This window comes from Lutjanus erythropterus, chromosome 5 (genome assembly GCF_056507025.1).
Source record: "Lutjanus erythropterus isolate fLutEry1 chromosome 5, fLutEry1.hap2, whole genome shotgun sequence".
In the NCBI taxonomy this organism is placed as follows: Eukaryota; Metazoa; Chordata; class Actinopteri; order Lutjaniformes; family Lutjanidae; genus Lutjanus; species Lutjanus erythropterus.
In genome coordinates, this window is record NC_139321.1 from 12,850,152 (window position 1) to 12,877,181 (window position 27,030).

At 38.4% G+C, this 27,030-nt stretch overlaps 1 protein-coding gene across 1 annotated transcript; it reads right to left on the bottom strand.

Annotated features, from left to right (window-relative positions):
- Window positions 1–3,861: 3,861 nt before the first annotated feature.
- b4galnt3a (beta-1,4-N-acetyl-galactosaminyl transferase 3a) lies at window positions 3,862–27,030 on the bottom strand. Its single transcript, XM_084718840.1, is given in 21 exon segments — window positions 3,862–4,633; window positions 4,636–4,718; window positions 7,057–7,183; window positions 9,562–9,715; window positions 9,809–9,881; window positions 9,969–10,122; window positions 10,825–11,072; window positions 12,104–12,290; window positions 12,390–12,415; window positions 12,541–12,626; window positions 13,325–13,434; window positions 13,566–13,700; window positions 14,538–14,604; window positions 14,771–14,849; window positions 17,709–17,776; window positions 17,901–18,001; window positions 18,124–18,214; window positions 18,643–18,738; window positions 22,290–22,382; window positions 22,497–22,552; window positions 26,333–27,030. Coding segments are annotated over 21 exon segments (2,196 nt in total). The 5' UTR covers window positions 26,469–27,030; the 3' UTR covers window positions 3,862–4,607.

Below are 27,030 nucleotides of genomic sequence, written 5' to 3' on the forward strand. Positions count from 1 at the left end.
TACAATGTTGCATGCTTCTAAGGCTGTGCTAAAAGACTACGCTAAAAAAGGGGGTTAGAAAAAAGTGTAAAGGATAAAAAGTGAAGTAGTACCAATAAACTTAACTGCAGAAAGAAAGTAGCTCCTACATGAAACTGCTGACAACGTCTGTGAATTATCTTGACGTACCCGAGTCATGATTTTTGGAAATACATCTTTCATCTTACATCTTTCTTTCTTTCCTGTTATATTGGACAGAAGGCAGACATCTCTCTGGCCAATATCTCCAAAACTCTGCAACTCACACAAAAAATCTGGATGGATAAGTAGAACTACAGAACTGACCCTTTAAATTCCTAAAAGAACTGAATGGCATCGCTCCAGAAATCTTCAATAGAAATTTTGTTTATTATTTAGTCCGTTCAACACAGAGACAAAGCATACATTCAACTGAATAACAAAGTCATTGTCCTCAAGGCATTTTTTCCCATGTTTAATAAATGCATTTGGACTGAGACTTGCAGTGTGTTCAGATTTCTCATTAATATTTAGTCTGATGTTCCATTAAAGCTGTTTTACCAAAACACTGAAGTGAACTGAGCACTTTTCAACTGTGGTGTGTTGCACTGGAATTAGGACCAAATTGAAGTGAATCAGAATTTTTAGGAGAACATAAACATTTTTTTTGAAGGTTTCATGAAACGAGGACACTAGATGTCACTATAGAGCCATTACTAAACATCTTTTTGTCGAGATTTCAAATCCCTGGATTATGACATTTCCAACCATGCATGCTGCCCCTGTGAGACAGAAAGAGAGCTTGATCCCTGAATAAACTCTGGTCATATGTTTGTTAGCCGTGGATGAATCCTTAAGACACCCATGTTGTGAGAACAGGGCCTCTGTGGAGACGAGAGGAGACGAGAGGACAGTCAGTCAGGAAGACAGGTGCCAGCATTTTCATCACACCTTCAAAATAAAAGCATGCATTTGTCAGTTTTCTTGAGCTTTGTCTCCTACTAATTTAATTTTTCACATATCAATAATACTTAACATATTTTGCAAACAATATATCTACTTATCTAATATATATAATATCTACCAGCAGGAATTTTAACATGCAAAAATTATTTGATCCAAAATATTTTTATGTTCTTCACAGAATAGTAATATAGTTAATATTGGGATGTACTTTAATTAATTTTAGGAACAAACATGATTCACAAACTAATAAACCTAACAATGAAAATAAACAGTAATAAACACATCTATTTTGACAATCAATTAATAATTTTGAGCCATTTTTTGTGAAAAAAAATCTGATTTCAGATTATTAAATCTGAATAGTAACATTACATTATTTTAATATTGCAATACTTAGATTAGAATACTGATTACTTTTTTAAAAAACAAGCAAACAAACAAACAAACAAACAAACACACAAAAAAAAGAAAAAACAAGTAATAAGTACCTGTATTGGATTACATTTTTAAAGTTACCCACCCAACCCTGGTCACAAGTAGACCCAAATAAAATCTGTGGGTTTTTTTCCCTTAGTTTTCAGTGAAAAAGAGAACAAAAATAAACATACATTTTTTTTTTGAAGGAAAATGCTGCATAATGAGCTTTTAAACCCAACAATGGTGATATGAGAAGCAGCAACAAGGAGGCATTTCAACAGCATGACGCATCTGGAAAAACTTACTTCACATATTGTGATAACCACTACAAGTTTTTATTTTGTTATTTAAGGGGACAGTTCACTCCAAAATAAAAAAACACTTGCTTGTCCAGCTAGATTTTTTTGGTGTGAGCTGCAGAGTTTTGGAGATATTGGCCGTAGAGATGTCAGCCTTCTCTCCACTATAATGGGACAAAACGGCACATACACACAGATCCAGCTCTCAGTATACTTTATTTTTTGACTCCTGCAGCACGTGTCCTCTAGTCACCTCGAACATAACCAAAAACCCTGGCAGAGTTCCTGTTATTGTGGGAGCAGAAGTCATCTGAAGGCCAGCACACTAAGGGGAGAGTGTAATTAGGAAACCAGCAGCAGCTGTGATAGTCAAATCACCTGACATTATCAGCCCTGCACCTCTCTCTGTCCTGCAGCTGACTGTTAATGACACCCACCTCCACACATTTCTGGTTATTCAAGATAATCCGCAGACCGTGTTGTGACCAGTTTCATGGTAGAGTCTACTGCAGAAAGTAGCTCCTGGTGCAACTCACACCAAAAAAAAAAAGATGGATTAACAGCACCACAGCCAGGGGAAAAATATGTATTTTTGATTTTTGGGTGAACTGTCCCTTAAAAGTCCCCAAAAGCCAGAGTACTTCAGTTTTGTAATATCAGTCAGAAGTGTGAACTTTGTCTCAAGCCACTATTTGCATAGCACAACTATTAAAAAGTACACATGATGCAATGAAAATGTAGACACAGTAAATTTATTCCTCAGATTTGTAAAGGCGATGTAACATGGACATAAACTCCAGAGCCGTACAATGAGGTTAACTCCGAGCACAAACAGAGGGACTAAATATGTCTAAAAATGACAAAGTAACAGATCCAGAACCAAAATCACCAATCAAGCCCAGTGGGACAATGGGAAGTTTCTTACACTGAGCCAAAAAAAAAAAAAATGCTTTTGTAGTTCATCAAAGCAATTATTCCTTTGAAAATTAAGTATCAAATTCATCAGACAACACAATACAAAGAACATGAACAAATTACAGTAAAACTAGTTACTGGCTAAAATTACTCTTCTTTATTATTAATGCTATCTAAACATTTTTACTAGCCTTCATGCTGAAAAGCATACCCTGCTTTTTGACTTTTCTGCACAGGAGAAAAGTTAGAAAGAAATATTATCTTTAGTAAGAAAACATCAGTGTAGGGAGAACAGGCAGAATCACACTCTGGTCTTAAAGTGCGCTGGTTGTCGTGGCTGTAACCATGGCGACCAGTAGGGATGTCACAATGCCAGAAATTTAATAGTCGTCCCAATACCAAAGAAATTCTGCAATTCTCTGTACCTGTGTACCCAGTTCAATACCATTGTATGAAACAAAAACAGTACTAAAATTCAATCTTTTTTTTTTTTTTTTTTTTTTTTAAATTAAACCCTTTCAAAGGTTCTCGGACAAAAGAGTGACATTTACGAAGTCTGAGCCAAATCACTGCCAGGGGAGCATGTTGCCATGTCTGGAAAGTGATGAGTGAAGGAGTGCGACAGCGATTTCTGCTGCTGAACTTTGAGTAGAAGTTGAACTTGGAGTGCAACAGTAGTTTAAATTTACTGACATTGTGGGAGATTATTAGTCTGGAAATATTTTTTTTACAACAGACATTATATTGGAGAATGGAAACGGATTTTTGTTCCGTTTTCCTTTTTGACAAGTCTACAATATATTCTTGTTCCTCCTTTAACATTTAATGGCAGACTAAAACACTTATACACCTATATGCTGACATCATGTCTCCACGAATTGTATCCCAGCTGCCTATATTAGTGCAAAAAAACAAGTACTCTCACCTTTTCAGAACTTTGGCATCGGTTCTTGTGACATCCCTAGCGACCAGTGCTGTGCATGAATGCGCTAAAAGAGCGTGCTCATGTTGTTCACTCCTGAGTGAACAGTGCTCATGCACTGTGGTTTACAGCACCCAGCAGGCTTTGCTACACATCTTTTTTCACTTTCTGCATATGACAGACTGGCCTCACAGAACAACATTCTCTTAAATTTTCTCTTAATTTTCTGTTTAGAAAAAAAAAAATAAGAGAAGTCAACTCTCTCGTCATCAGCTTAGGTAACACCTGCTAAACACCACATAAGGGCAGGTGCTGTTTGTGATTGGTACACACACATACACACATTTTAACATACCCCATAGTAAACACTTCATTTTATTTTAAACATTATGACAATGTGCAAATGCACGTATAACATGTTATAGAGTTGCTACCTCACAGTTTTTCATTGTGAAAACCTAACAATTAAAATGATATATATTCCATGACACATAAACATACTCATTCCCTTTGTGATGGTAAAATTCCTTTGCTGTCCCAGATTTTTTTTAATTGTCTCCAGGACAATGGTACTGATGTACTGTTACATAATCATGATTTTCCAGAGTGTCATCACTGGTCTAACAGAAAAATCAACAACCCTGCAGTGGCACATTTGCGATGCTGTAAATGCCATGTCAGCAGAGGGAAAAGTGTTTGACATGAAAATGGATGCCAAATGACGCATTGTCCAAGCAAGAGCTTCCATGATGACAACTGGAGGTGGTATCACAAGAAGACCTGAGAACATAAGAAAGAAGTGGAGAGGTGGCACAGACAGTCAGTCAGGCAGGCAGACGCTCCACTCGACAGTGATGCCACTCCAGGTGTGTCAATTTCTGAGGCCCTCTGACACAGACAGCATCCACTGCCAGGCAACTCGTCACCGCCAGTCACCGAAGATACATTCCTGTCCCTGATATATTCACATTCCTTTTGGAGATCTTCTCTATAAACCGTATAAAACTAATTTATAAATATAAAGTTTTTTTTTTTAAGTCTTGTGAAGTCTACACACCACTGTGATCATGGTGCAGCAGCCGGTGACTTTGTCACCTGTGGCTGGGCTTCATCCTCGGGTCCACATGCCACGTTTGGAGTGAAAGTGGTGGTAAAAGTTCCTCAAATGGATCCTGTCCACTTCTAGTCCTGCCTTGAGGATCCTAGATCAGAGGAACAGAGGAAAGGAGTGGTTTGTTTACTTACTTTTCATTATGTCAGCCTTTAAGACAGCAGTGGCCAAACTTTTCAAACCACAGTGTTGATGTAACGTTAAATATTCTTTGATGTTGTGAACATAAACTGGACCTTTTTCACAGACCTTTTTGACATGAAATAGTGAGATAAGCACAGGTTTTATCAATGGTACTAAAGCCTGTAAAGACTCTGCTACACTAAATGGAATGGGACCTTAATCGGTATCACCTGTGTTTGCCCTACTATTTCTTATCAATATAGCTGCTGTGGAAAAGGTCAATAAACAAAACATACGTATGCTACTTCATTAAATGTACAATGCTACAATGAACTGAACCATATTTTGTTGATTTTAGATCCTCCTGTGGACAAAAACAGTGATGTTTCAACCACCGTAGCCAGAAAATATAACATCAAAAATAAAATATTCTAAATAAAAATCTCCTCCTGCTTCATTTTAGCTGGCTAACATACTACGTCACTGTATCTTTGTCTGGGAAAATGTAAACTCAGGCTCGATTTATGTGATTTAATGGTGAATCTGACCTGGTGGCAGCCATTAAGAATAACTATACCAAAATTGCCAGTCTTCTTGTGTAAAATAAATCACACAGCGTCATCCTCCTGTCCCTGGTAAGTTAAAACAGCTCAACTATACTCTCACATTGTTAATGTATCATCAGGCTGCCATTTTCAATGCCTTTAAGCAGTTATTTTGTAATGTCTCGACTTCTTCATCTTCATCTGCTTCACCCACTCTTCCCTGCATTATCTTAAACAGCTCTATTAAGAAACATGCATGAATGAGGTTTTCCCCACTTAAGTTAAACCTTTTCTTTCAGAATGTATCTGCTACTGCTGGTGCATCCTTGTTTTTTGGTAGATGCAAAACATTTCCAACTAAAGTTTGAAAAACAAAAATTTAAAAAACTTTTTTCCCATATAAAGTTAAGTAGAAAGAAAAGAAAGAAAGTAATAAAAACAAAAATTGCAAATAGACGGAGTTAAACACTAAATTATAGTTGCTGTGTAGCAGTGAGTCAGGGTGGGCATTTTGAGGAGGAAGAAGATGAAGAAGAAGGAGGAAAACGAGGAAGAGGATAAAGGGAAGACAAGGAAGACAAATGATAAATACTGTGCATGAAGGTCCATCAGCACAACTGCCTCGAACATAATTATTTAAAACTTAGGCATCAGCATGTTTCTAGACATTTTACGCACGAAATAGTAGGATAAACACAGGTGTGACCAATGATACTAATTAAGGTCCGGTTCCGTGTTGTGTAGCAGAGCCAACATTTACAATGGCAGCAACCTGACTTTTGTTTGACTTGAATGTTTGCCCTATAATTACATGTCAGATTTTCCATTCTGCATAATCCATTGCTCAAACTGAAAAAAAAAAACAAAAAAAAACAGAGGGCAAGTCATGATGCTGTTGAGCTGCCAGCCAGTGAGAAACTATACACCAGTGTGACACTACTTTGAGACCGTAGTGTGAACGACACAAATCGCATCAAGGGTCACACATGGAATCTGATCTTTTCAATTCTGATCCATGTGTGGCCCTAAATCAGAAACAGGTCAGAGTTTTTGGCAGTGTGTGAACAGTTATATCAGTTACATCACTCATTCATGCATTTTAATAAATAGTTTGAAGACCACTCATGTTTTAAACAATACAAAAAAACTCTGCAAGAAATGATTAATTGTCTGATATGTTTTTTTTCAAAATAAATTCAAAAGCCTTGTTGAAAAAGGTTTACATATTGCTCTACACCTTGCCTTCATTTAGTATCCAATGATTCATGAACATGCAAATACTCCCCGCCCACAACCCCACCCCAGAAACAGGATTTTCACTCGACCAAAACAAAAAAACCTGAGCTGAACAATAAATCAGAATTGAGCAACAATTCTTGCAAATGTTGACTTTAACGATCACCCGAGTATGTAAAGGCACAATTTAAAAAAAATAGAATCTAAGAATTCAGTTATGAAGCTCTTCAGTGGTGACACTGCAGCTGTGCAAACTCTTCAAAGCTCTATGAAGCTTTTCAATCATTCAATATTCTGGCTGGATCATTTGTGGAGGACAGTCTGAAGATTTCGTGATTTCTGCTCACTGGGCCAACATTTCTGTGAAAGCTGCAAAGTGAGAGCATGCACAGCTGCAGTGTCACCGTCAGGACTTATAGCAAGAAGAGGAAGAAGAGGTGAAAGAAAAAGAACAAAAGAGGCAAAAACAAGAGGGCTGGCAGCAGAGTTTAAGTGACATTTTGTGACTTTGTGTGAGGGACGCACCTGTCCAGGAGCTCCCAGTCTTCTCCTCCCCAGCGGTCTTTGAATTCCCAGGTGTTCATTCCTCCCACTTTCTTCATATCTGACTTATAGATTCCCAGCAGACCAAAGCCATTGACCTCCCAGAAACCTGCAACACAGGTGGTCACAGTGTTGTCATTATTAAAAAGCAATGTCCAATAGGATGAAATGATGCCATTCTATATCCAAAAGGTCAAAGGTTATCTTCACTGTGACATCATAATGTTCAGCTCTCTATCAGTCCTCTCTCTTTTTCTGTAAGAATAGTCTCGAAGTGAAGACAGCACGTCTCTCACTGGAAATTATTCACTGGAATCACACATGTATAGTAAGAACTTCCATTTATAAAATACATTGAATACACTTAATACCTTTCATTAAATTCCATGAAAGTTACAGGTCAATATAGTGGTAAATTCCATTTAAAGTCAAGTCCTTTAGAGTCTTCACAACACACCTTAAATGAGTCATGGGTGTAAACTGTAACTTGACTGGTTGGTGGATACTGAAACAGGAAATTTCTCACTCTTCTTTAACTTAAGTTTGAAATCTTGTTTCAGCACGGGACAGCGTTTGTGGAGGTCACGCTAATGTTGGCGGAACTTTGCAAATCTCTGCTGGTTGCATCTGATAGTTGTGGTGACATTGCAGTAGGTGCTTCACCATCTATTGCCTGGCGAGGATCTGCACTCTACTGAGTGACCTCCTCTTGTTTTTACTAGTTTTGTTCTGCATCTCTATATGTTACTCATTCTTTCCTAACAGAGTGACCGGGTCATACAATGCATGTTTTACCACGACCACTGCCTTTGTTTATAGATTTTTTATCAATGTAAAAAAAAAATATTATTGTACTTTTTATTTGTTTAACAGCAGTAGTCATTATTAACAACAACAACAAAAACATCTGGTAAGCTAATAAAAAAAAGATTAAACCAGTGGTCTCAACATTTTTGGCTTTTGACTTCTCATTAGACATGAAACAATTTATAGTGACCAAAATTATTACAGTTGTCACTATCTGTTGTTATTATTATGTCCATGTTTTCATTGACGTTGCTGACTTTGACTGATGCTGGACAGTATGGAGGGCGATCAAACACAGTTCTAGCAATTTAAAATTAAAATAATAGCCTACTAACCATATCACATTTTATTGTTTTTCATTGTTTTTTTATTGATTTATTTATCATGAAACCAGTAATCGTTGCATCCCTGTTTACTATCAGTTGAGGCCATTTGTCATGTTTCACATGTCACTTCCATCAAAAAGACATTTCCCCTCTAAAATTTTCACATGGTTTCAGTTCAATAATTCTTTCTAGTGAAAGAGATCAAATTATCCAATATTTCACAAAAAGACAGAAAGATTAGAGAGAAGTCCAAATGAAAACAGATTTGTGGAGCTGAACTTTCTTTTACTTGTTTCCTCTCCCCTTAATCATCTCACAATCGCTCAGATTTGTCTAGTGAGCCGTCAAAGAGGGTCCCACCCCTAGGCTGGAACAAATCTGCCATATTGTAAGACGTTAAGACGTTAAGAGAAGATCCACCTCAACCCCCAACAGCAAAATGCTGCTGTTGTTATAGCAAAGACAAATAGTTGGCACGAGGAAAGGCGTGTGTGGGGTTAGAGTGTGAGATATGTCAGTTTCATGCACGAGAGGTGGCAGCTCTGGTTTTATCTGTCATTACATGTTATTACTGTCTGCAGTTATTATTCGATGTGCAGGCCACCGCACAGTGGAAAGGAATTTCCCCTCGGGCACCATGACATATACAGTCTGACGTGTCTCATGAATAGACTGAATGGATGCCAAGGTTCATGAGAACAGGTACAGCCAGAAGAGCTTGTATGTAAGCGTGTGTGCACCTGTAGGAAACAACCTGTCTATCCAAGATGTCAATGCAAGATTAACAGTTGACAATCAGAAGACATGCGCCAGGAGGTTGCTGTGAAGATTTCCCTTCATCTCTGGAGTCACACACCTGCTAGTCTAACGCTGATCTGCGAATCAACTGGACAGTATAGACTTTCTCAAAAGGAGAAAACGGGTAGTAGTTTGCTAAGTAAGTGCACATATGCCAGCGTGGGAAGGTGAAAAGGAATGAAGAGGCTTAAACCGCTGACTAAACTGGTTGTACCAAACCAATCACATTTTACAGACTAAATCTCAGCATCGTCGTCTCCCCTGTTGTCTTAACTGTCTGTGTCCATCTTTGTTGAACAACAAGTGGCCTACACTTGTTTGAAGAAAAACATTCAAGAACCTCTCACTGATTTAACATATTCTTTTTCCCCATTAATGTCCACAGTGGGGTTTTATAATATCCTATACAGCACTTACAGTATTAGCTGAACTAAGCACAAATCCATGGCAGTTTTTCCAATTGGTTTGAGCAAGTTTTTCTTAACATCATATTTTTTAGTCACTAATCACAAGGAGGTATGGTGACATGAAAATAAAATAAAGATGATGTATCTACCTCTGGCATCTAATCGAGTAGCCCCACAGTCCAGTCTCATGACTATTGGAGCAAAGGTCATGTATCCCTCCACGCAGTGCTTCCTGATAGAATCGACGATGGAGGAAGGGAAGCGGATGTGGAGGTCACAAAGAAATGCAATGCTGTGGTCATCCTGAGGGAGAATTGGGAGGGAAAGAGATTCCCCGTTCATACATCTATCACTTCATCTTTATGCTTTATTGCTGAGCGGTGTCGTGATACTCACTTTTATAAGGTCAATCCCTGCCTGCAGACCAGCAGAGCGCTGAAAGTTTCCAGTCTGCTTGATGTAGTCGTACCTGATCAGTCCCAGAAGTGTCGTTATAGTACGTGCGTATCCACTTGACAAGTTAAGATTTAGTGTGAAAAGTGAAACACAAACATACCTGTGGAGTGAGGACTTCTGTAGAGCCGTCCTTATGTCCATGTCGGTGCTGTCGTAGTCAATGATGATGAGATTGAAGTTGGTGTCTTGAGTTTCTGTGAACAGCTGTTCCATGTCAGCGATCAGCATATGCACCCATCGAGCCTGATTTTTGACTGACAGAGAGACAGACAAATGATCAAAATGCATGTAATGCATAGATAGATGAATGGTATAATGAGGCATGTGTGCTGAAAATAACTACAGCCTATTAGCTTGAATTCAACAGTTGTGCCATCAGATGTACTCTTCAGGAAGCCAACCAGTAGGCCTTTATTTTTAACATTTTACCTTTAAGATCTCATCCTAAGGAAACTGTTCTTATTCCTGTGCATGTTTCATACTGTCTGCAATGGATCAATCACTCTTTTCAAAAGGTCCACTCAGATCTAAGTCTTTGCACAGCTTTGAATCTGGGGTTAAAGGCTAAATAAAAGGACAAAATCACATAATAGAGGCCTTAAGGATTCTGTGGTTGGGACATGCATATTAATGCACCCTTCTGCATCACAAACTGGCATTTAAAGGGCTAATATCCTGGAAATAATAGCCATTTGCTGGTTATTATCAGGACTGTTTTTTGGGTGCCTTTGAGGGAATACCAATCAAGCTGGTGTTTATGTATTTTAAAAAATGGCTTTTATCACTGCAACATCCAGTAACCTTGACTAGAATTGTCATGTGTCTGACTGTATCCACCTGAGTACCTTGATGATGAACGCTTTTGTGAATGGAAAAAGTTGAAACAGAAGCCAACACACAAAGAGAGGCACAGCCAAGGACAAGGAAGAAGCGAGCACGGATAAAGGTGAGCGTACCTGGTATTATGAAGTGGACGGTAGCATCAGGATTCCAGCGGAAGCCCACCGGGTTACAGAGCGGTAGCTTATGGGAAGTGGAGTTCTTGTTTTCTGGCTCTCTGCTGTGAAGCTGATTGAAGATGTAGTGCGACAGGCGCAGCAGCTGGTCCTTCTCATTTTTCACCTCCAGCTCCAGGAGGTAGCGGCTGCCCTGGGCCTTGTCCACACGCTTCACTACGTTAATCACACGGACCAATGTGAAGTGTCTGCAAGAACAGAGAGAAACAATAAAACAGGTTGAAATGAGCTGCAAAACAATTATGCAGCGTCTGCACATGATCGTACTTGTTATATATTTATAATGGAAGTGTGGCTGACTGCAAGATGTGACATGTTCATTCAAAAAGTTTCCTGCTTCAGTACTATATTTGCATGTAATTGACAATTCTAAGACTAATACATTATGGTAGGAATAGGGGGGTTCCACCGTGTGATAAGGATGTTTTTGGCTGCCATTAAGCCGGCGAAAAGAACTACTCTCAGATGGTTTAATAGATGTCGTGTCTGTCAGGCACGGCACCTGAATCACAGTGAGATGTCAATCACTTGGCTCCAAAGCACAATAAAATGTGTACATAGCCACCAATAGTCTCCTGGTTAAACAATGAGCATAGAGAGCATATTGACAATGTCTCTCAGTTGCATGATTATATCTGTGTATCATTTCACATTGTTTCAGTTGGTGATTACAGTTATGCGATATTAGAAAAATCTTGCTCCAAATTTTCTCCATCTGTCCATAATTTTTCAAATCTTCATTCCATACTGTAGTAATGCTGATATAATTTTTGTTGCGCCACCATAACCAGCTAATGCACTTTTTATATTTGTTTTTCACTGGCCAGTTCATGACGATTATCTCAGCTGATGATTAATCTATCGATGTCCATCCATGGTGATGTCAAAGTCAGTATTCAGTTTATTATCACAGAAGTATAAAAAAACTTGAATGAGTTGATTATTCACAAAGTTGCCCTTTAATTTTCTGAAAATTTAATGGTAAAATTGATTTATCATTGTAGCTCTGGATATATGCAACCTCTTAGACAGGTTGTGGGTACATATAGATATAACTTAATTTTAATGGGTGGGTCTACTTTTTACCCATATGGGATCTCTTATAATGAAAAAAAAAAAAACTTGATTGAAATGATTTCTTGGCTAATTCACATGGGATTTTCTTGCTTTCTTGCTGATCCACAGGCACGGGTGCAGATGCAATCACTGTTCTATTCACCCGGGGTGCTTTTCGTTGAGTTGGTCCATGAAAGCCTTGACTATGAGCAGCGCATCGCTGGGAGGGAGCAGCATGTTGCCTAAGACGGTGCAGTGCAGGTTGGCCTTGTCTGATCGCTGTGACTGAAGATCTAGGTGGTTGAACTGGAAAGTCTGGCTCCATTTGACATCGCCTTGTCCTCCTGAATCTGATGAATCATTCACCAGAAGAAGGGACAGAACAGGAGAGTGTAACGGACTGACACAACAAGTCACCTCATTTTTTTTATTTTGTATTCATTTTTTACCTGCATCTATGGTCATGTATGTATCCCTGAAGACAAGAGAACAAAACACAATTATGCAAAGATTCAGAAGAAGGTGACACTGTAAACCTTCCTTTAATCCTTCTCTGTCCCACTGTATGTTTTTCATTTAGTATAAAATGTTAGGTCTCACATCTTGTTAGGGTAGAAGCAGCTGTCAAGGCCCTCCAAGTGTGTGAGTCGAGTGTAGTCATTGGGGTAGACGTAGGACATGTAGATCTGAGGAGGTGAGATGAAACGACAGGCTGTAACGGGCACTGCGGTGAAGTTAGTTTTAAGTTGGATATAGAACAGGATAATCCAGCTGTGTCTTTGTGAATATTTGGCATAAAACAAACTTCACACTGTCCCACACACTATAGTCCAAAATTAAAAATTTTTGAAAATAAATTAAACTATTAAAAGGAGATGCATTTAAGAAACTGAAGCATTACACATTTGGCATTTCTACTTAAAAGAAAATGACTTGAATGCTTTAAAAAAAAAGACAATTTTCTGCCATTACACAGATCAATTAAAGGACCAGTGTGTAGGATTTAGTGGCATCTAATGGTAAGCTTACACATTGGAAACACCTCGCCTCACTCTCCCCTTCCATGGGTGTAGGAGAACCTTTGGTGCTTGGACAACTTGGGCAAAAGGTGAAAGGTCATATCTAGAGCCTGTGTTTTCTGTGTCTGTTCAAGGTTACTGTAGAAACATGTTGCAACATGGTGGCCTCTGTGGAAGAGCCCTCTGTATGTATAAACGGCTCATTCTAAGCCAAAGTAAGGTGATTATACACTAATGAAAACATCCTCATGGTTATCATATTCAATTTCTGCCATATTCTGCTAATAAATCTCTACAAATCTTACACACTTGACCTTTAACATTGTCTGTTAATTCAAACACTGTATTTGTATATAAATACATACATAGTTCAGTCCTTGGTAGCGGCCCACATGGTGGCCTTTGATTGTGTAGCTGGGTTGGTATGTGCAGTCAGGCAGAACCCCTTCTAGGAGTGTGCTGTTTACCAAGGGCACTGCAGGCAAACAAGAGACAAGACAAGCTCACTTAAGTATGAGGAAATAAACAGAACAATAGCGGCTTCTGTGATGGTGGAAGAGGAGTGAATGATCTGCTGCATGGCAGAGAAAGAGAGACGTCTCTCACCTTCGTACAAACTGTCACGCAGATCTTCCCGCAGCATGTCTGCTGCGGGACCGTGCAGCTTTGTGAGGATGCGTTGGTGGCTTGCAGTCGTCTGTGGTACGTGGGCAACATCACCCAGTAATATGTTGGACTCATCTGTAGGAAGAAGACATCACTGTACAACAGAACCACCAAGATGATTTGCAGGTCTGAGCTTCTGTGCAGAATAATTAAGGCAGGCAGGATTATGAGACACTGTGACGCCTTTTTGTGTACTTGCACTCTTGCACCTTTACTCCACACCACAAAAATGACATGTTGATCCTACTTGGATCTTCACTGGGTCTGAATAACTGAAAAATGGAAAACATGCTGACCTAATCTATTACAGTAAATATGTGTGGTTAACCCCTCAAATCACATAAGGTGCATTATTTTTCACCTTGTTACATCTTTTTCATCTTGTTACATCTGTCTAATTGATATATGCACTCATGGATACACCGACAAATCATCTTTTCTATGTGTTATTGTCACTTCCACCTTGGATTAAATCATTTTTGATATCAGGAACATGGTGTGCAGTGATACAAATTAAAAAAAAGTAAAAAATTCCACTCAAATGAATTGAAATTAAAGATATTTGTATTCAAATGTAGGCAGTAAAACTAAAAAGTTTTCAAAAAAAGAAATGCTCAAGTAAATTACAAATACCTCAAAAATCTACTTAAGCACAAGAACCAAATATTTATACTTAGTTATTTCCCACCACTGGTATTTGATGAGATAGATCACATTTCTTGTGGAAAAAGCTGTTATGCCTCTTATTCTCAAAGATTTACTTGTTATTAGGTGGCTGATGTGGTATACCTATGTAAATTTAAATTGAGTGAATGAAGCACACCTTTTTTTGTCTTTGACCTGGTTTCTGATAACCTTGCTATGACATAATGTGCCTATAATTACTCTCCCTCTTTTGTTTTGTGTACTTACCAACATAGAGTGAGATGTGATTGGATTCAATGACCATTAACTTAGAGACTTTGTCCAGGAGCTGCCACTGTGAAAACAAACACAAAGAACGGCATGTCTCCTCTACTTTATTACTCACAACGCAACGTGAAATGAAAATGAACACAGACCTGACGTGAGAGTTGAAACCACAGAAGTGAGACAGAGAAAGGCGGAGAGGACATTTTCTATGACTTATGAGTGCAACTACTTACTGCCACCTCCACATGGTCAGTCCCTTTGTCATCTTGCTTGTGTATGAGTTCAAAAAAGTACTTCTTCTGAGCAGACAGCCTGTTAGACAATAAAAGTTCATTTTAAATTCGACATTATGCTGAAATCAGACACTAAACCACTAAACTGATCTTCAAAGAAATACTTTAGGTTTTGGCTGGCCTTGCTGGTCTAATGAAGATAAAGAAAAGCAAATAAAATTCTGTGTATTATTCTCTATCCTCTGACTTTCTTGAATCTAATCAAACTTATGTACACTTTTTCTCTATTAATCAAGTTAATTTTATTATAATTTTTGCTGCACAAATTCAGAAACAATCCACTGCACTCTTTGTTTTCTATATTTCTGTATCATATTTTCCTGCAAATGTTGGCTCATCTCAGTGCCACCTGATTTGAATTATTTTAGGTTCCTTTTGTTTCCTCAATGCATTTGTCTGATTTCCCTACACATGTGTGTGTGTGTGTGTGTGTCAGTCCCTTTACCAGTTTCAGGGGATTTTAGCATCACAGAGAAAAAAAATGTAATAACTTCAAAATAGGTCTTACAGGTTTGTCCACATTAAGAATCCCAAAGCAGTCACTTTGAATTAACATTTTCTTGTGTAACACATGATCCAGTTTCAAAGTCTGATCTAAATAGTTTTCTCTCCTGCGCTCGTGACTAAAGACTCCATGCACTCTAAACCCGAGGTACACACCTGTGTATAAATTATGTGCGGACAGGATCTAAGTTCTGCATGCACGCATAAATCATCCACCTGCCACCAACCCTAACATGTTACCTTCTCTGACGTAGAGACCTGTCCCTCTACCCGTCCCTGTAGACCAGTGGTTCTCAACATCTATTTGCGCCTGCGCCTCCCTATCCATTATCTGTCTCTTACAGCAAAATGATATGTAGGCTATCCAATTCAGAGTTGGGTAGAGTAGCCAAAAGCTGGGATCACGTAAAAGCACCATTACTTACTACATGAAAATGTGAGTATAAAAGTTTACCAACTGACTTGGATTACACCAGTTGAACAGTATGAAGGCATTTTATGTTTTCTTGTTATTTTGGTTGTTTTTTTCCATTTGAAAAATGGTCACTATTCAGTTACCAACCTTTAAGCGGCATAAAGATGGGTAGATAATGACTGATTTTTGGGTGTACTGTCCCTTTAAACTTTGAACATTCCAGTAAACTGACAGATTTTTGAGTGTTGCAGACCACCATGTAGGCACAGTTTCAAGTTTCAAGTCATCTCGCCAGAATTGCTCCACAAAAACACTTGCCAGCCCTGAGAAGTGGTGCCACTCCCGTTGAGACACTGTACTGAAGGCTACATTGCCTAATTAGTTAAAGCAGTGCACGCTTCCCAGGTGATTTCTTTATTTTGTCTTGTACCGATGTTTGAGTGTTTCTCTAACAGTTGACTGGGGGCAGTTAAGCAGCAAAACTAAAAGCTGAAGTTCTAAACTTGACAGGACAGATGAAACTCTCATGAGAAAACAGAATTAAATAATCAGTGAAGTTGCACTGCTGTGCCTCATGCGTAAATGCACACACAGCGTCTCTCTGATAGCTCCCTGAAACAGGGATACGCAACCTATTTCCCAATCACTATTAATCAGAATGTTAATTTTTATGACGTGGTCTGCCAGATCAGTAAATTAACAGTGGTCGAAGTTGTAAATGCAGTCCATCTATCACTACTATATATTGTGTGTTAACTTATGTAAGATTACTGTCATGTCTTTCTTTTGGATAGAAATGTAGGTTATTTTAACCAGCGCTAATCTTCTGTTTGCATTAGAAATACACAATACAATACAGACCATTTTTTTCACCTGCCTAAACTTTTTTTCCCACCTATTATCACAGGTGAAACTTGCAAAGATTTAATTTAAATCAGACTTATAAAATGGATCAGCAGAATTTCTTTCCTCACTTGCCTCTCGGTGTTTCTCTAGAAATACATCTTGCTACTCAAACACACTTTTTAAAATATAAATAATAAGGCCAGTGAGCATGTACATAAACTCAGTATTGATTTAAAATGCTAATATTTATATTTTCTGCTGTTGGTGGTTACACTGGTTTGTCTCATTGTTTAACACGCAAGATATCCTGCCAAGATCCAATAAACTAAACCCACACATTGTGACACACCTTCCAGCCTCAATACAAGGAAATACAGTTGCAGTTTGAAAGGTGGATCAAACTTTTTCCATCACTTACGTCATCACAGTAATGTTAACTTTTATTAACAATTCTGTGTTGCATTTCCAATAGGATATATACAGTTTTACAAACACATGCCAATTGTATTGTTGTGCTGGGTTGCAGCAATAAAGATTAATTTAGTCTAAGATTATTTCTAATCAGAGTTTAGCAAAACTAGGTATAAAGCAAATAAGTCCAGATTTAAAATTAAGCAGAGTTCTGCTGCACAATTAAAAACTCAATCTCAATTTAGAAAATGCAAGTTTAGTGATGTAAACCAAGGTTTAATCAATATGGAGATGATTGCTTATTGAAATAAAAAAAAAGAAATAGTTCAAATGCTGTTAGGCCTGAATAAGCATAAAAGTCGGGCAAACTGTTAACTTTCAGCAGCTCTCTGTTCTTTCAAGCTGCATATTTTGTTAGCTTGTTAGAAAGTTAGTTAGTTAAAAAGCCTGCTCATGATAACCTGGCAGAGAAGCTCTCATTTCTCCTTTAAAGCACTTAAAGAGGTTTAAAGAAAGGTTTAAATTTAATCTTTCTTCATTTAAAACTAGTTTAAATGACTGGGACAACGTAATGTAATGTTAAAATATGATTTAATCATGTTTAGCAATTATTCCTTGTTGGTGCAACTCAGCCTGTGCATTCATCTAGCCACATTGTTGGGTGTTCATTTGATAGTAAAATGTTGTGTTGCGTCGACTCACTGAAGCGTTTTGGAGGTTTGACTGGCATACTTGTCAAACTCGCCCGGGGCTGTCCACTCTGCGCCAGTCTATATATGTTTTAAACAGTTCGTGCAAACAAACATAATGTTATCATATGATATGATGATGAATAGTACAGGTAATATGAGCAAACAGTCCTCCGCCTTTTGAGGAAATAAAAGGTTTGAATACCTTTCCAACGTAAGCCAGTAACTGTACGTTGAAGGGAGAGTCATCTGTGCTGAGCCAAAACTCGGAGTTGTCCTCAGAGCTCAAAGCAAACACAAACTCACCTGCAAGACAGTGAGAAAACAAGAGATAGAGACATAGATTGAGGGAGAAATAGACGGAGGTGTATTGCACACATGCACTCAGTGTGGTAACAGACAGGAGTGAGATGGGTATTATATTGTACCATCAGTGTATGGATGTAGATAGCCAAATATCCTCAGCCCGTAGTTGGTAAACTGAGGAGAGATGGCCAGCTTCTTCACTGTAGTCCTAGACTGAAAGAGTGAAAAAAGGGAAACAGAGAATTAGTCAAAGTGACACTGTATCTTTAATCTAGGGTGTGTGTGTGTGTGTGTGTATGTGTGTTTGCCTATGCTTGTTTCACAGTGTGTGCAGACACACAGTTGCGTCTTCATCAGCCGAGCAGTTACAGCATTATCTCGGTGGGGATGAATGACAACTGTATGTGATAGCGTAGCCTTGATAATGTTGTTCTTGGATGTTATCCTCTGTTTCTATATACTGACCCATAAGTTACATGCATGCAAGATAATGGCTGAATTTTCATTTTTGGGTGAACAATCAGTGGGTTTCATCCTTTGGCCAGGTCCCATGGACTGATTGACAATGTCATCCCATTTGAGACATATTGTGAGCATGGCTAAAACTGTGAACAAGCTCAGAAGACAAGGGTTTGACTCACATGAGGATACAGTGGGTAGTGTTCGTTCTTCCAGAGGGCAGCTGTAGAACTGCCACACCAGTCCTCGAACACGTGCATATTGGCCTTCCCCATATACTGCAGGAAGAAAAGACAAGTGAGGATGATAATAAGAACACACTGGTGTTTGTGGTGCAGTTAGTCAGCAGAGGGAACAATCAACCACCTGACCTAAGTGCTTACAACACCAAATCAAACGCTGGCCTTAAATAAGGACAGAGACTTTACTATGTTAGAGTCACTTCCTGTATCTGTGTCACATGGGGCTCTCCACTGCACTGCCTCTTTAGGAGTCTAGCAACAGGCCCTCAGTCTATTCAAACCAATGAGAGAAGTGAGTCAGAGCACAGATTATGACCTTTTTTTTTTTTGCCCTCTAGTCACCAAAGTAAGTATTGAATCCATTTCTCACAAGCCACATATCTTCCGAACACTGACACTAAAATAGCATTTATCAGACCGACCAATCAGGAGGAAATGGACTTTGTTCAAGACCTGTGTCTGTCTCAGCAACACACACTTGCAAGACCTGGCAACAAAGATATGGGCTATAACAATAATATCAATTGTATTAAGCTTGATTGCCCCCTACAGTGACTCTGTGTTCAATAAGATGCCACAAAAGTGTCCTCTTTGTTGCCCCTAAAGTAGTTAAACATGATAAAGTGCCCTCTAGGATGCTCCTGCAGTGGACATAACGTGACCTATAGGGTACCCTTCCAGGGGATAAAACGCGACAAAATGCAGCCTTTTATCTAAGAAAAGCCCCGAGCGCTCACACAACGCTAGACACAGAAAGAATAAGTGATTAATTCCAGTTTTATTGTAAAAACAAACAAATAAATAAATGAATAAATTAATGATAACTTTCCATTCCTTTCCGTTGGTGAATCTCATTTCTATTATTCATTATCACAGAGTTTAAGATGTAACAGAGTTGTAATTAGTAGCGGACTATTTTTGAGTGAGAACAAAAAACATTCAGATTTTGAAATGCATGTGAAAATCTAATTTTGGCTACCTGAGAGCAGACAAAGCCCTGGGGGCCCACCTGTGACCTTTGCTGCCCCCTTTAGCGGCGCCCTGACCCCAGTTTGGGAACCAATGCTCTAGAGTACACTTCCAGTGGACAAAAAACGTGGCAAATTGCCCTGTCGACTGCCCCTCCAGTGGATAAAACATGATAAAATGTCCTCTTGATGGCCCTTCGGAAGACAAAATGTGGCACAGTGCTCTATAGGGTGGCCTTCTATTGGATAAAACGTGGTAAAATGCCCTCCAGAGTGCCCTTAGAGTGGATAAAATGAAATCCAGTGCCATTTTGGCTGCTGTACATGCTAGAAAATATGTTGGCCTCTATATGTGCTTGTAAATGGTCTGATAGTTAATAGTTCTCTGTGTGTTTTTATTACAGAGGTTCCGTAGTTTTACTTCAGATAATCAAACAATTTGAAACTAAACCAGGGATTTGAACTGTTTCACCATACATGCATCGCTTTCCTCACAGTGATGCCCCATCACATACAGCTGGTGCCCTTTTTTATTTTTTTTGCCCCTTCCCTTCAGACAGTCTGAGTGTGCCACTGGGTGCAAACGTTAAATTTGTACTGTATTTAGTATTTTGTATCTACTGTCATCTATCCACACAATGTTTACAGCACCTCCAACACTTCTGCCCATGACCCTGAGACAGGAAGTGTCTACCAGTTCATACCACTGGCACAGCTTATAATGCATTATCTTTTTACATGAAGCATTCAGTGGAATTTTGTATGTGGTGTTCAAACACTGAAAAATTACATTAAAAAACAACTTTTTTTTTTTTTTTTTTTTTTTTTTTTTTTTACAGAAACCCATACTCCTCTGAGAAATTTTTCATTTTGAACCCCTTTAACTGTTGACAGTGAATTATGAGGAATACTGGGAGTAGCCAGGGCACTTTTTCTTAAAGAAGGTGTTACTGAAAAGTTTTAATGTAACTTTATCTTCACAAATAAAATTCTATTCACCACTGCTGAATTAGGGTGGAGGCATAAGTCAGGTATCTCTGTCAATTGGAACTACAACAACTGGATGGCTGGATGTTATTTTGTTGATCCTTAAAGTATATTTTACACACAAAGAGGAAGCAGTTGAGTTTCAGCAGAGCCCTTAATGTCCTTTAAACACCCATGTGACTTGTGTGACCTGCCAAACAGGCTGCCTTATCTCATCTGTGTGCTGATTGCACCACAAGGGCACAGTTGCAGTTGTTCAACTATTTTATTAGTAGCCAAGCTAAACACTTACCAGTAAAGCCAGTTAAATATTAGCATGGCCCATTCTGAGGTTCAGACAAAGGCAGTACCATGACAATAATAATCAAAGACTGTTTTTTTTTATCAGCATCTCTTCCTATGTTTTTCAGTATCACACTTTATTTGAGTCATGTCTCTGCTGCACTTTTTTCTTTACCTTCCAGTCAGTAGAGTGCTAATTCTGTGATAGCTGTGACATTTTATGGGCTTAAAAAAAAAAAAAAAAGTTAATTTATTGCACCTCATAAAACAACCGGAACTGACTACAGCATTTACAATCGTAACTCACAAACAAATTATTCATTTTTTGAAGTGGCCAATATGGATAATTACTATAATATTAGTAATTCTTCATTATAATATTGATCTAAATCTTGTAGAGCTATAACAGTTAGTCAGTTGAAATCAAGAGGCAACTTTTTTGATCTTGATAAACTTTTGTTTTTGGCAAGTTTGATCTCCAAGTAAGAGCTTTACAGTTGGGAGCAATTTGGACAAAACAAGAATTTGAAGACTTTAGTAAACTGTGAAGGGTATTTTTCACTACTTTTTGACAATTTTTTAAAAAAAATATTTCTTGTCTCTTTTATTGTTTTGTTTTATTTCTTCTATGTTATTGTGTCTTTTGATTGTGCTATAATTTTACCTCAGTTTTTATTTTTATTTTTTTTATTATTATTTAGACCACAAAATTGATCAATGAAATGAGAAAATTTTAGCCAAAGAATCAAAAATGAAAATAATGCAGCCCTAAAAACTTGATTTGATCAGCTCCCTTCTCACTCCCAGTGTGCTTGGACAGTAGCCATACTTGACACACTGGGACATAGTGACATAGTGTGACATGACATAGTATAAAGATACAACATAACGTAAGGTAATGTAAGGTAACATAAGGTAACATAAGGTAATGTAATGTACACAAAGTTATGTAAAGGAACTTATTTGAACCCAAACCACAATCTTTTCTTAAACCTAACGAGGGAGCTTTTGTGCTTTTATGTTGAACGTCTCCCTGAATGTTCACAAGTTGGGACTGAGAACATTTTGATTTGGTAACTTTTCTGGAAATTAAATTGAAAAAAAAAAAAATAGTTTTCATGGATGAAATGACCAGATGGAAATACGTGTTTCTGGGTAAATAAATGAATGAAATACTAATACCAAGTACATTCAGTGTTACCATGAAATAGACGTTTTCACCCCAAAACTGAAGGAAGGCAAGTCCCCACAATGTGAGTGTGTAAACCAACTGATGAGTATTGTACACACACACACACACACACACACACACACACACACACACACACACACACACACACACACACACACCTCTGGTTTCCAGGTTTGTGGACTGAAGGGAACGTTACTGGAGTTCCAAGTACCCGAATCCTCCTCCAAGACTGCTGGTGCACTCCTCTTCTCCTGGAAAACACACATCACTAATTCAGCTTGTTTTCCTCCACCCGTGCAAACACACACCCCTCACACGACACCGTATTTTCTTTTGCCACTTGATTTTTCATGCACCGTCCTTACCATTTCATTGAAAATAGATCTCCACCAGCTTCTGATGTCAGCGTCAGGAATCATACCTGAGGAAGCAGGTGAAAACAATCAGAGCAGTGCAGGGTTATAGGACTATAGGACAGTGCAGGGACTATAACAGGATTCTGTTTGTGACCCCAGAACATTTCCAATGCAACCAACAAATCGCATACACTGTTCATAACTGAATTAACACACACACACACTTTGCTTGTTTGCTGTGTTACCCACCAATATTTTCCTGCAACATTAAAGTTGTGTTTTGATTTTGAATTAATTCTGTCTAAAAAGTATGATAAATTTTAGCTGAGATGCTTTTCATCAGAATGGAATCTGACCTGTGCGTGATCATGTGGCCCCCTGCAAGGGTTTTGGCCCTAAACAAGGGACTGGTTGCCCAGCAGACATTCAGACTTGTCAGAGCAGGAAAAACACAGGTGGACAGAAATTATGGCTCAGTTCCACTACGTGTCCCAATAACAATGGCAATGAACCAGCATGCACGATAGAAGGACTTCCCCTGAATGGAATGCAACAATCATCACTACACCTGTAAGTCCTCTGAGATGACATATCAAAATGTCTGCTGTGCAACTAGTCCATTGTATAGTTTCCATGCTTGTTCTCTGTGTCAGAAATTTGCTTAGAGGTGGAAAATGTCGCTTTTGTTGTACTGACTTTGCATCCAAACAAAATATATTCCAATCCCAAAATATTGTTTGGCCTGATCTGCTTCTTTGGTGGAATATGAAAATCAGTTAACCCACAGAGTGAGCCGGGAGGGTGTGCAGAGATGGAGGAGCAGACCATATAAATCAGCTAAGCAGTCATATTTATGACATTTTATATGAAATGTTGCATGCGTTGACATTGTATCTTGGTGTATGCCACATTTTGCCAACCAGTGAAATAGGACTTTGGAGAAATGCCTTCACTCCAGTCAGTATCAACTCTCTTTCAACATACAGCTGAACAAAAGATCAGAATGATTCAACAATTTAGTGCTTTGTGACACACTGATGTAACTTTTAGCCTGTTTTCAACGTGAAATCGACGTTGAAATCCCGATTGGTGCTTACTGGGATACTTCATTATTGTAATGTACAGTATTATCCTTTGTGTTATCATTATTATTATTATTTGGGGGTTATTTTGTGGCTTTTGCCTTTATTGGACAGGACAGCTATTTTATTTTATGAACTGTTGCTTTTTTCCTTGTTATTGTTAATTGTCTTTGTCAATGTAATTCTGCTTTGGCAACACGTGAAATGTCATGCCAATAAAACCTGAATTGAATTGAACTGAATTAACAGAGAGAGCTCATGTGGCATGTGAGAGAGAGAGTGTGTGAATATGGACAGAAGTGTCAAACTGATGTCTTTTATAGACATGAATATAGTCGTGAAGCCTGATGTTTACTTTGCAGTTCTTTGGTTTATCAGTGTGGACACCTTAGTTGACACTGGAGTCTGTTTGAAGTGATAGACAGACGTCCTTTTTATGTTTTCAATATGCTAAAGGTGTGGTACAAATTGCGGTAAGACTATTGCGAAGCAGAGTACGTCTGACATACCAAACTAATGTCACACCTTTGAACCACATGGGATGTCGTCTTCAGGAAATGAGATAATAATTCAGTCATTGTATTCACAAGTCTGATTTTGTCTAATCACCAAACCAGTGTCCTGGAACAATCTACTGTGAACGCCACAAAAAAACCCCCCACTACATTTACATAGACATAAAAAGGTTTCATATATCATACATTAAAGTAGTGAATCAATTAAAGGTGCAGTAGGCCTCTGTGATAATTGTGTGTCCAAAAATGAGTACAGCAGCCAAAGACTGTTCATAAAATAGGTTTAATAGGTGTATTTAATATATATACATATATATATATATATATATATATATATATATATATATATATATATATATATATATATATATATATATATGGTTGTAGCGAGTTGTTTTCCCTGCCCCCTCCTCCTCAGGGTCAAGAAAGCTCCGACAGGCAGTATTGTGAGTTGGGGTGCGGTGAATTCCTGCCTTACTGCCTGCCAGACTCCATCACCAAATTGCTCCGTTTAACAATTCTGAACATCAAGTTCTACTGAAATATTATTAAGTATTTGTATCGACTCATAAACAGAAACTCATTCTGTATGAATTTGAACTCTAATTAATGTTTAATGAACATACAAAAACACAAGTTATGGAGAGGAATAGACATTTCAAAGTAGGACGGCTGTAGTGTTGTTGTCATAGAAAGCAGTATTTCGACATAACATGTTTCCTTAATCTATAATGACATATCATGGTAATTTTATGATTTAACACAGTAAACATATTACATATTTCTCTGTTGACAAACTTGTTTTTTTGTCAGTCTTTTGATATTGATGTGGGGTGAACTATCTCACAAACACAGCATGTTTTTCCCTGCCCTGCTTTATAACTCCATCTGTTTCTTTGTTGATTTTAGATATGCGTCATTCCTCTCTGTGTTTTTATTGTACGTTTCTGGAGTCTTTCCTCTCAGGGACAGTTATTCTCCATGTTACATTGCCTTGGCAAAGAAATACATTTCTTTTGTCTTTACTTTCACTGCATTATGTTTATTTTTTAATAATTTTGCTATGCTGTGCAATAGCAGACTGAGTCAAAACTGATATTATAAAACTCAAGTGTTTAGGCTACTGATTTTAAAGACTTTCAACAGCAAAACAAAACCAGTATAAACTAGTGAAACAGTTTCAGATACATCATGTTGTTGAAATGTCTCCTTGGCCACTTCTACACACACATTTGCATACCACCATCAACACCGTCGGGTCTAACCTGACAGTTCAGTTCACCATCGCCGGTCATTTGTATGTTTTGACTTTAAACCAGAACAAGAACAATGTGGGCAGTCAGGGGCGGGGATGAGGAGGATGAATTTCCATTACGTGCTGTAGAAATGTGAGTGTAGCTCAAAACTGTAAATTGTCACATAGTTTCATTTTAATCTGAACTTTGATCCTGTTCTTCTGACGTATGAACTTGCACAAGAGTACAGTTAAAACAGACAGCCAATAAAACTGTCTACTACCGTACAGTAAGTGTCTAAAACCGGACCATGGATGTTTAAAACTGCAAACAACATGCAATAACATCCCTTTTATTACTTTATCACCATGTACCTCTGTTTATTACTTCTTCTTTCTTTTACCTCCTAGGACAATAAAGACATTCTTATATTCTGCTTTTTTTTAAATTCTATTTTATTCAATAAGTGAACAGAACAATAGTAAACCCTTGTAGATAATAATCCAATACAACATTCCTCCAATAAATAATATTTTTGGGCATGGAGACAGACTGTGATTCCAAATCAAGTGTCTGTAATTAACAACGTGGCTGCAAAACTGAACAATCAAGCTTCACTCTCTCTCCAGAATCTCATACTCCACCTTTAAAGCATGCTGAAGCTGCACTTTCTTGTGTGGCAATGGACTACGTTTTATTGTAAGATGTTTGCATTGCTCCTTATTGATAAACGAAGCAGACAGAACACAAGATAACACGGTCCTATGCAAACCAAATAGAACAGTGCAGCCTCAGAAGATTCAACAGTCAAGTATAGTTGCTTGTCACCTTAGATTTCACTGTAGCTCCTACTTGTAATTTATTTCTTGTTTTTTCTCCCTTTCCATCATCAGGCTGTTGTATCAGTCACAGGTTGTGCATTCTAACTGATAGATTTCTTTAATAAATATTTAACCGGACATTTGTTGGGCAAGACCTGCCACAACAGAACAGAACAGAAATCATAAACTTACTGTAATCTCTGCTCCATGTTTTTACAGCATCCATCTCATACAGGACGACCACAAGTCCAACCAGCATAACCAGTCCAAGCAGAACAACTATGTTGTTGTGCCGCAGTTTCTTCGAGAGGATGAAAGTTATTACCATCTTGGCTATATGTAAAAACCTCCTAATGAGTTATCCAACAGTCGGGTCACCGGCTTTATCATCAGGACGGGATGAACCGTCCGTGAGCCCGTCCACCTGTCACAGAGTGGGTGTGGACTTCCAGCACTATGGATATCCCCAGTGCCTTCAGGCCGTGGCGGCTCTCATCCCATGAAAAATCCCATCATGACCCGAAGACTCTCAATGATCTGAAAGTTTCAAGACGGTTTCCTGTCGGTCCTTGTCGTGGAGTGTTTTCGTCCTGACCTTTGACCTCGGCTCCAGCTAGTCCTCCATTAAGTCCACACGAAGCAGCACAAAGTGAGCAGTGATATCTCACGCCCTCTTCATACAGAGCAAGCTGTCACCACACAGCTTCATGAAGACAGACTGAAGATGCCATAAAAAGATAGGATCACACCTACCTGCGCCTTCAAAGTAAAAGCATGTGTGGCACAACGATGAAAAATAAACACTCACCTAGCAGTGATTAGACTGCTGCGTAATAGGCTACTGATAAATAGTCAAATACTAATCATAGTTTGGTACACTATAGTACACC